General features: G+C 36.1%; 1 protein-coding gene across 1 annotated transcript in view; it reads right to left on the bottom strand.

Moving 5' to 3' along the window:
- Window positions 1-697: 697 nt before the first annotated feature.
- LOC138175873 (voltage-dependent calcium channel subunit alpha-2/delta-1-like) overlaps window positions 698-11630 on the bottom strand; it is a 162700-nt gene continuing 151767 nt past the window's right edge. The window contains exons 3-4 of the mRNA XM_069106507.1: window positions 3789-3905; window positions 698-914 (exon numbers count right to left, since the gene is read on the bottom strand). Coding sequence (XP_068962608.1) covers window positions 843-914; window positions 3789-3905 — 189 coding nt within the window. The 3' untranslated portion in view covers window positions 698-842. The remainder of the gene's footprint in view (window positions 915-3788; window positions 3906-11630) is intronic.

The following is an 11630-nucleotide window of genomic DNA, read 5'->3' as shown; positions in this document are numbered from 1 at the left end:
AGAAAAGAAAAACTGCTTTAGAAAAATGTCCCAAGTAGGTGAGAAAATACGGTTTTTCACCAAATACAAGTGATCCAGATGGCCAAGAGAACCACTAAATACTAGAAAGTGCTTAAGCTATGTTTTCCCTCTACATCCTGCAACTAGCTGAGCAGTGATATTGAAGTAAAAAGCAAGGGTGTATGAAAATTTTCAGAGCTTCATAATGGATGCATTAATTTTTAATTAAAGTTACCCTTGCAACCTGAGGGAAACAAGTAAAGCTATAATTGGAAAAATCACCACCAGTATTTGTTTATGATAACCTTCCCCCAACTTTGCTTCAGCAAAGTGCCTAGGGACCTTCATTTACTCAGTGTAGTCCCTCAGCTAGGCTGATATGTGAACAATGAGGCGCCTGATGTCATTCACTGCTATCCCGCAGGAGCTATTGCTGGAGGACGGGTGGTTTTATTGCATCAGTTTCCCTCCTGGAATTGTTCATTAACACTTGCAGACATTTCAGCCTAGCCCAATGGTGTCTGGTAATGCCTGTGGAGAAGTCAGGTTCCTTTTCTCCATCCACAGAGACTGGTGAAGGTCAGCTGTCATTTCTAACAGAAGACTGCACAGGGGTAATGCAGGACCTAAATTGAGAAGACTTTTCAGAAAGGAGTGACGAAGATTTTTTAAAAATATGCCAGATTCAATCAATCAGTCAATCAATAAGTAAACATTTATTAACTGCCTAGGATGTTCCAGACAGTATTTGATTCTCAGGATCCATAGGAGGCTGCTTGATTTTTGCAACAGAAAGCAAGTCTTGGCAAAATGAAGAAATGGGCTCAAGTCCTAACAACTTCTCAATGACCCCTGGCAATCTTCCAAGCCCTTAAATTGCAGAAATGTAGAAAAAGTTCCTCCTGGAGAGCTACCTGCAAGAATAAAATCCCCCACATTCTGGGTGTCCCAATAGTCTTAGTAAAGTTTTAAGCTTTAATAACTTTAACAATAATAATGATAATAATAATAATAGCTAATGTTTAGAGTGTCTACTAAGGAAAGGGACCATTCTAAGTGCTGTACAATTATTATCCTACATAGTCCTCACAACAACCCTGAGAAGTGAGTGCCATTTTTACCCCATTTTACAGATAAAGAAACTGAAGCAAACAGAGGTAAAGTGATTTACCCAGAGTTACACAGTTGGTTAAGTGTCTGAGGCCAGATAATGCAAGTGTTCCTGACTCCAGGCCTGGTGTTCTATCCACCATCTGAACTAAAACTTTTATGTTTTATTTCCACCACAAAACCTATTCATCTATGAAATGGAAAGTTTTAGTGTCAAAGAATATGCAACAGAGTTTTAACAGCATTTCTACTCGATCTCCTTCTGAAAACAGTTGAGAAGGCAGATAAATATAGCAGTACACAAAAGTGCATAGAGAAAACATCAAGACACATATTGAAACAGGGATACAAAATGCTTTTAGTAAAGGGAAGCGGGCCAAGTTCAAGTAGATAAATAAGGAAAATCACAGATATGAGACAATTTAAGGTAAACTTTTTTTTTACATAGTAGATAAAAAATGCTGCCAAAAGAGGAAAAAATGTTAGAATATATGTGTGTCTCTATATCTATCTATCTATCTATATATATATCCATATCTATCTATCTTGATACCTCTATGAGATGTACAAATTTAGAGATATCTCCACTCCAAATGTTCATATGGACTATCTGTGCCCAACTTCCAAGTGTTATTATAATCTGTGGTACTTCCAAGGTCATATTAATCTGATCAACCACAGTCAGATACAGTGTACCTCAACTCCAACATAGTAATGTCATTGTAGTCCTTTTTGACAATGAACTAAGATTCTTGAACTGAGATTTCCAACTCGTCTAATTTAGTAGCATGTCTCAGTCCACTTCCTCAATAAATAGTCAATAAAATTTAGCCCAGTGTCCTATACCTGTTTTATGTGAAACCTGTTTGAGATGGGGCAATCCAAGGGTCAGCACTGAACCAGACTTCATGAGATGTGGGTTCAGTTCCGAATTCTTTTATCTACTAGCTACATGTCCATCAGCAAAATCACAAAACCTCCCAAGTTCTTTAAAAATACTTATATTACTTAACTTGGGACTGTTGTGAAGAAAGCCTTTGTAAACTTTAAAACATCATATAAATTTGAGCTATTCCTATAATCCCGAGGCATGGTAAGAGCTTTAATTTCCTCCTGAATCAAAGGAAGATTAAATCATTTTCAGCCTAGCTTTAGTGTTAAGTTCATTTTTATCCTTATTCTTAGAAAATGAGCAATCCTATAGACTCCAAATGTTCTTAACCTGAAGTCCACAAGAAATGTAGAAAGTTTGAAGAGGGTGGGAAGTATCCTGGGAATTCTGGTGTAGAAAAAATTTCATTTTAATTTTTTTTAACCTTTGGATGAAATTTCCTTTGATTATAAATTTTTAAAACTATATGAATCTAAGGAGTCTATAGGGTTCATTAGACAAATAAAGGGGTCCATGACAGAAAAGAAGTAAAAAAAAAACTCTTAAGGGGAACTCTCAGCTAACCAGCATATTTAATTGTCCAACCATTCTATAAAAAGTAAAATTCACTATAAGCTGCTCATTTTTCGCCCTTTGTTACTCCCCAAACTCACTGAAGACAAGAATGATACTTAGTTTTTAAAATGTAACACAAGGCCATATACCCTGTGGGTGCTCAATATTATTTGCTACCTTGTTAAGTTATACTCAGAGGAATTTTCTTTTGTTACCAGTCTTTCCTACCTATCTGTGTATGATTAAAAATGCCATCTTGTAATTATTTGAAATATGATAAAACACCAGTGTTTCAATTCATTAAAGTATCCCTCCTCTTTGTGACTTTTTGAAAAATGTTCATTCATTCAAGTGACTTTAAAATCCAACAATTTTATAGCACACTCTCACTTTCTCTCTCTCTCTCTCTCTCTCTCTCTCTCTCTCTCTCTCTCTCTCTCTCTCTCTCTCTCTCTCTTACACACACACAATTACATTTAACTCAATAACTATACCTTCAACAATCACAATCATCACCTACTATCTTAATATATATTTTGATTCCTTTCAAATTCCCCTCTCCCATAGGTTTCATATAGGTTCAGGTTTTGTGGAATTTAGGTTACAGAGGATAGGAAGGAGCAATGTCTCCCCTCAATGGAGTTACATTCTAATTTAAACATGTGAAGATATGTTATATTCTTTTCTCATTCCACTATATAACTTGACTGCTAACTATTATAGCCCCAAAATGATGGTAGTAGGGAATGCTACATTGACAGGTATCAACTTAAACTATCATTGGAACTTACATAACCCAAAATACTCAAACAGTTATTTGTTTTAGCTAAATAAGCTTTCATTCATGTAATAAATATGTACAAACCTTTAAAGGGATGCTAAATTCAATATACTCTCAAGTTTTATTTATTTACATTCCCTAAATCACAAATGATAATAATTGGCCTACTTCAGTCATGCTGAAGGTTTATTTTTTTTAATTGCCTCCAATCCTCTTTTTTTTAAATTACTTCATCAATTGCCACCTAATATATAGGTTAGTAAGCCACCACATGAGTTCATGTCCACCGTACATCCATGGAGAAAAAAGGAACACATTAATATACTATATCCCAAATACCTCAGATAAACACTTATGAAGTTAAATATAGCCCTCCATCATCTGATTTAATATGAATAATTTAAAATATATAAGAAACAGATGAAAAAAATCAATGCAATTTAAACTCACCACCAGGGCTTTGGATCTGTTGCTAAGTAGTTTTTCAATGTCCCTGGCTGCAATTTCCACCAGCTGACGTGCATTGTTGGGTTCCACAGTATACAAGTCCTTGTATTTCACATAAATCTGGGTGAAGGAAAAATAAAGAGAATTGAGAAAAATAATATTATCATAGATGTGCTCATTTAATTAACAGGCTCATTTTGGTAGGGGAAGGCAATCTTTATTTTAACCCTCATTTTCCTTCTGTCACTTAGTTCTATTTAACTTTAGTACAAACCAAGGGCTATTTTCTGTTATTTAGTCAAACAATGAAGAATTATATTACTACACCCTAGAAGAAAACGCATGGTTCTTTTATTGTTGCTGCTGCTGTTGTTTTCTTTTCTTTGAGCTAGATGTATTTGATGCTGTGCTGGAGAGGAGCTAGGTTCTCAGTCTGTGAGGAGAAGGAAATCCCTCATGCCTCCAACAGATGGCTTGCACATGCATGACTAGGTCTCCTTTCTGAGCCAATGCCTGGTGGTACTTTTACCGTCTTGTGGAAAGTGAATCTAGGCACACACACAGAGGAACGGGTCCAACACTGTTTCCTGGCAGAATTCCAGTCTTCTGTTTTTATTGCTACCGGTCCTTCCACTCTGATCTTGACTGGATTTTGAGATTACAAGGGGATATTTTTTATGAAAGGACACAGTGATGATAATGCAATTTCTTATATGATATATACTGTCAGTTTGATTTTTTAAGTCTATATTTTGATTTTCTCCAATAGTTAATTTCATCATTGCTATTAAAATTATTAGAGTTAGTCATATAATGGGTGGATAACACATACTGATTTTAATTTTTAAATCTAAATATTCTAATGTCAACTAGTTAATTTCAGGTTCATTAAGTCATCCACACAAATTCAATATATTAAAAATTTTTTTTCAAGGCTCCTTGCGTGCTATTGAATTGGATCATGGATCCTTGTAAAATTCAAAGACTGAGGTCCATTTAAATGGTTTAATATCAATCCATCCCAAAGGTTCTCTATCCATTTTGGTCTGACTTTTGAAGAGTCTTAGTCCAAATTTAAAGGACTCAGAGCAGGCTGAGATAAAAGAGGTGCCAAATATTCTCTAAAAATTCCTATACAAAATGCATGAGATAGTTATTTAGATCAGTGATGTCAAACTCAAATAGAAAGGGATCCCTGCAGCCCACATATTGACTTAGAAAACCACAGATTCATATTATCCATGTTGTACTGTGTTTTTCTTTATTTTTATAAACATTTTCCAATTGCATTTTAATCTGGTTCAGATCTCAAGTGGGAGTTTTGTGTCAGCAGGGCTATGAGTTGATAATCCAAGTGAGTTACTCTAAGATTTCCTCTATCAGATGATAAGAAACACAACTGTTGGGGCGGCTAGGTGGCACAGTGAGTAGAGCACCGGCCCTAAAGTCAGGAGGACCTGAGTTCAAGTATGGCCTCAGACACTTAACATAAAAACTAGCCATGTGACCTTGGGCAAGTCACTTAACCCCCAATTGCCCTAAAAAAAAAAAAGAAACACAACTGTCACTTTAAGAGAATACTGCCAAGAAGGCTGTTCACAGGTAATTTCTTGCATCTGACACTTCTCAGACCCACTTTGTCCTTCCCTACTACTGAGGAAATATGGCTAACATGGGCCTCTAATGTTTATTTAATGAGAATGATTTCAAGGCTGAGAACTTAGCCATGCAATGAAATAGTACAATGTCAACAACTTTCATTTACTATGAACTAGACAGAAGGACAATTGTTGAAGGGCATGTGCATGCATACATACTATTTAAATATATCAGATGAAAGATGGCTCCACCCTCTGATGGGAACTGAAGAAAATGGCAGATAAACTAACTCCCACTACTACTGCAAGGCTTCAAGGATAATGTTGCAGAAAGATTTATGGTTGCCTCATATGCTTTAGATAACCACAAGATCAATCTCACTTAATTTTATTCTACTTTTGAAACATAAGATAGTTGGCCTGTGGGTTTTCTCCCCTCTCCTTTGTCTCTTATAACTGTTACTTGGGTTCTGAGAGTACAGTGTTCCTTAGTAATTGTGTTTTTTTGTTATTTTTCCCCCTTAAAATGAATATTAATATAAAATAATACCATGGCACATATTTTACTTCCTTTGTCATTTTCTGAGAAAATAAACTTTCTTAACTCTTTGTAATGTCATCATTATCTGTTATATATATAAAATTAATCACTACCTTTAGAGGCATGTGTTAGTGAGATTGCAGATCTATCAAAGTTCTGATTCTAGTGTGAGGCCCTGGAATCATATCTTCCTCTTCAGTTATGCTTGATGGCAAATCATTTTCATATTAATACCCTCACCAAAATATTATTGCAACTGCAACCTACTTGTTTTCCAAACTTCAAGTATTTCCCTACTGCCATCCATCCTTATCAGTAGCCAAAAGGATTTTCTGTATGTGCTAATATTGTTATCACATTACCCCACCACCACCCCCACACACACACACCACACACACACACACACACACACACACACACCACACACACACTCTCAATAAACTCTAGTAGATCCCTATTACCTGTTGGATAAAATGTAAAGTTCCTCCCTGGATTTTAAAGCTCTTCACAACCCAACACTGACCCATCTTTCCAGTCTCACTGCACTTCCCTTTCCACATTTTGCAATCCAGGAAAATTGACCTCTTTCTATGTTACTCATAATATTACATTATTGGTCTTTGTGCTTTTCCATTTGGGCAATTCTCTAGGGCTGGAGTGCACTCCCTCTTCACCTCTGCTTCATACAATTTCTTGCTTCCTTTAGGTAAGAGAGAGCTTCCTATGACCATCAGCATAAGCACCACTACAAAGTCTCTCCCAGTCCTCCCAATTCCTAGAATCCATCTTCCTGACCTACCTTGTATTTAAATATTTGGCTTTACATTTTCTTTGTATTTAGTCCATATATGTTTATACAGGTAATTGACTCTCCCATTGGAATGTAAGCTCCTTGGGCTTAGGTAGTACTTCATTCCTTATGTCTGAATAAGTGAATGAATAAAGCATGCATTAAGTGCTTATTATATGGAAAGGCAAGGAGTATAAATATGAAAGTAAGACAGTCTCTACTCTCAAGAACACATGGAAAATTGTGGCTGCAAGTAGGATGGAAAATCCCATGGTTCTTAGGTCCTCACATGAAATGAGGTGTCATCTGGAAAAGCAAAGAGCATAGGTCCTGGAACATTAGAGGCACCAAATGAATGTGTATTCCCTTTCTTCCCTTCCCTTCCTTGGGTACAATAGCAAAGCAGATATTAATGACCCTTCTCTAATGTCATTTCCACTGAAAAATTATGTCTGATGTTATTCCATATGACAGGCCTTTGATGACAAAATTTTGTTTCCCAGGTTTTCAGTAGTTGTGGTTATAGCACTCACAGGAACAACCATCATGATGCATCTCCCTGGGGTCGCTTCCTAAGGTAATGTTTGTATCCCTAGAACCTAGCAAAGTTCTAGGCACATGGCAAGAGCTTAATAAATGCTTGTTGACAGACTGATTCAAGAGACTCTAACTTCTCTACCTAACTACCTGTCTAATACAGACAAAGCATCTCCCCTATAAACCTGGGACACACTCTTCCAAAATGCAGTCAGCATCAGTGGAGAAAGAGACTACATCTAGAGGTTTAATAGAGAGCTACACAAATGGGAAGAGGTATAGAGGTATGGCCAAGATATTGATGGGGAGGAGCTATTTCTGGCTCCCATACTACAGGACTGATGTCTTTAGGCTGGCCTTATCATTGTTCTGCCATTCATTCTGAAGAATGTGATGTTTAGGGCTGAGTTTTGTAATATCATAAAGGGCACCCTATTTCCATTCCTTGACAACCAACCTATTAGTTGAGTGATTTGGAGTAAATCATTTTAGCCTCCCTGGGTCTCAGTTTCCTCATTTATAAAATGAGGATCTTAGACTAGATGGCTTCTGGGGTCCCTTGCAGCTTTAGATCAATAATGCTATGAGCTAAGAAAGCCTAAGATTGAAACGTTAATTTGACTTTAATATTTAAAGGATCTGTGATTTCATCAGTGTGACGATCTTTTCCAAAAATAGTTGAAAATATAGCATGGTGGGAAAAGACCTGGATGTGGAGTCCCAGACTTGATGTTTGAATCCTGGTTTTGCTATTTACTACATCTCTCACTTTGGACATATCACTGAACCTTTTATAAGCTTCAGTTCCTCACCTATAAATTGAGGGTACTAGATGGACCTGAGGTGTCCTTCTAACTCTAAAGCTGTAATATGATAAAATACCTTCCCTTAATTTTTGTCACATAAAATTATTTATGTACTCATTACTTTTCTTTTTAAATGATGTTTATCAAATAAACCTATGATTTCCCCCTTCTAATCAAGAATCCCCCTTAATCAAGACAGTAAGACAACAAAACTTCCTGAACAAAGTTAATCATTCAAAGTGTCTACACCAGGATTTTGTGGCTTTAAAATGTTTTCATTAGTGAATTATATGAGGTCCATATGCATAGTGTAGTGCCTATAGACACCATCCAACTCATAGTACGGGACCCCCCGACAATATTTCCCAGGTTCAAAGCACTTTGAGGGTATACATCCTTAAAATTATAGGTCACAGTTGACCAATATGTTCAAGTTTTGTTTAAGGACATACATAATTTTAAAATGAAACATTTAATGAAACTTTATAAAGAGGAAAATACAGACAAAACCTCTCCCCTATAAACTTGGGAAACACTCTTCCAAAATGCAGGCAGCATTACTGGAGAAAGAGGCTACATATAGAAGTCTGATAGAGAAGTACACATATAAGGAAGCTTATAGAGGTCTGGCCAATGTACTGATGAGGAGGAGCTATGTCTGGCCCCCATACTATAGGACTGATATATTTAGGCTGACCTTGTTACCATTGCTTTGCCATAAGAAAGAGCCTTTATTATTGGAAAAGTTTGACACAAGTTGAAAAAGGTGCCATGGGAGTCTGAAAGGTCAGAGGTTTTCCCGAAGAAAGAACTTTCCCATCCTACAAATGGGATGTGAATTTTTATGCCTGAAATATGCATATTATGTATACTCGGGAGGATGGAGAGATTAACTTTGCCCAATTCATAGAATTTCATTAGAGCCACAGAAATTGCATTGTACAATCTGCATTTTTATTTTACATAACATCTATTCTTTTCTTCAATATTCCAGCTTTAAGAAGATAAGGAAATAATCTTTGCTATCTATGTACATTTAGAAGAAATACCTACATCATCACACCAAAAAAAAAATCACTTTACTTCACTTCTTGATATGATTTAATCCACTAAAGTTTTGGGTGGAATTATTTACTGGTTATATAAAAATATAAAATATTAGCTTATGCCTTGAAACAGTAGAGTACTTTAATTATTCAAAATAGTTACTGAATAAGTACCATATGTAAGGCCCTAGACTAGGCATTATGTACAAGACCGAAAAGAGAAGGAAGGTAGGTGGGTTGAGCAGCAAACATGGTACATTCAGTGGACAGAGCATGAAGTCTATAGTTATGAATACCTGAGTTAAAAATCTGGCCTCATTTGCTAGCTTGGGTGACCCTGAATGAGTCACTTGACCTCTCTCTGCCTCTATTTCTTTAACTGTAAAGTATGGATAATAACAGCACTCACCTCAAAGTTGATGTGATGTTCAAATGAGATAATATGAGTAAAGCACCTAACAGAATGGCTGGAATACCAAAGGTGCTTAATAATGTCTTATCATTCCCCCCTCCTTCTTTCTTTGCCTTCCTATCAATAAGCTGTGATCATGCATTTGGAGTTGGAAGAAAATTCTGAAGCTATTTAGAATGCACCCTTTTAAAATTTTATTTAAAGGGGTGATAAAAATAGGGCTTCCAAGAAGGTAACTGAGTTAACTTCATGGATGCAGACCCACATTCTCTGGTTCCAGAGCAATGGTCTTTCTATAGTAATCTAGCTTTTTGGTAGCACAATGTCTATGGTTTGGGCACCTCCCACACTGAAATATATCACAACCTCACTGTAAATTTTTCCCCTACATGATACTACTTTGACTTATCTTCTCATAGATGTTCTAGCCTGAATAGTGGACTGACTTTCTCTTACACCCTTAGCATCTCAGGGAATATCAGTGTACCCTGAACACTCACCACATATTAAACTTCAATCTTTCTATGTCATTAGATCACTCCACTCCCAAAAGACCATAACTGGTAAGAATTTCACAAGTCTCTCTTTCCTTCCCCACAGACTCTCATTTTAACAGAAGGAAAAACGATGGCTACTTCAGCAGATCCTACTTCAGGAAGACCTTGACAATATTCACTTTTATTATGCCATCAGTGGGGTTTTCCCCAGTCTCTTTTTTTTAGGGGGGGGGGAAGGGAGGTATGTAAACATATCACAAAGTATTAAAGTCCTTTATTCAACAGACTCATGCAATTCTTTCCAACTGTATAATTACATAACAATAAAGGATACAAAGTGAGGAAGGATTATTGAGTGAATATCTTACTTAAGATGTTACACCCAATGGATGAACATGGAGATACACTAACCCTTTTTCATGCTGGAAACAAAAATCAGAATATTGTTTCCTACTATACTGTTTATACTCAACAACTTGATGGGAGTAATCATTTTTACCATCAAAAGAAAGGTTGTTTTTCTTTATGTATTTAGAGTCCACAATTTTCCTTTTAGAGCACTAAAACATTTGTATGTACATCAATATAAAGTTCAATTTATGGTGGAAATTTCACTTTTGATTCATTTATAAAAAGCAATCCCTAATTTCCTTTTTAAAAAGTCATTGATTATATACTTGTGATCATCATGATGCAATGCTTGTAACAAAAAGGACATTTAGATTAAACATTCACAATAGTGGTAAAGTTGCACCATTCTTTAAGCTAAATGCAGTATATATGAAAAAGAATTAGGTAAGAGATAACTGATACTTTAGCCTCTTGTTCAACTCATCTCACATAAACCAATTTATAGGATGATAGAGTAATAGCTAATTTCATCTGCTAGGAGAAAATAAAGGTTGCAAACTTCCTAAGAGGTGTTACCTAAAAGGTTGATTATGTAGGTGCTTACAAAACACAACTGAGCATTCTCCAATCTTTTGTGTTAAACACAAAAATCTGTAGAAATTTCATGTGGAGACTCAAGATTGAAATTACTCTCAGCAAATCATCATTACTTAGCATTTAAGAAAGTATGTGTACATAGTTGATTGTGACACTGCGTGTCCTCTTTTCAATCTAAAAATTCAACCCTTTTTCATTTAATAAGTACTGTTTCTTTCCTGGTAAAGTTCTAGGGCATTCAAGTAAAGTCAATACTTTCAGCAGAGTCTACTGCATTGCATGAAAGTAAGAGTTTAATTTCTGAATCACCAGTTAATCTAATCCAGGGATATTGATGACCTCATTGCATAATTTTAGTCTCATCATTATTACAGAAAGTGTGGAACTCAGAGTTTTTTCTTGGCATCATCTGACCCCATTTCTTTTTACCACAATGGTTCCTTCTACAATGTTGTAAACTGTTCAATTATGATGGGGGTAAAAACAGCAGTGCAATAAAAGCAGGGGGGAAAGAGGCAATAGGAATTCTTGATCAAGGCTTGAATATTGGAGGAAGGAATCGCTAAAACATGACTTGGTGCAATGAGTACTGAATAATCACATATCACAACATGAAGTCCCAGCAGAAATTTCCCCAGAGTGGCTCCACCTGCTCCCCATATACAAATTA

This window comes from Petaurus breviceps, unplaced genomic scaffold, assembly GCF_028583685.1.
Source record: "Petaurus breviceps papuanus isolate PSGF00001 unplaced genomic scaffold, PetGlider_PUasm1.0 79, whole genome shotgun sequence".
In the NCBI taxonomy this organism is placed as follows: domain Eukaryota; kingdom Metazoa; phylum Chordata; class Mammalia; order Diprotodontia; family Petauridae; genus Petaurus; species Petaurus breviceps.
This window is presented reverse-complemented; position numbering and strand designations above follow the sequence as displayed.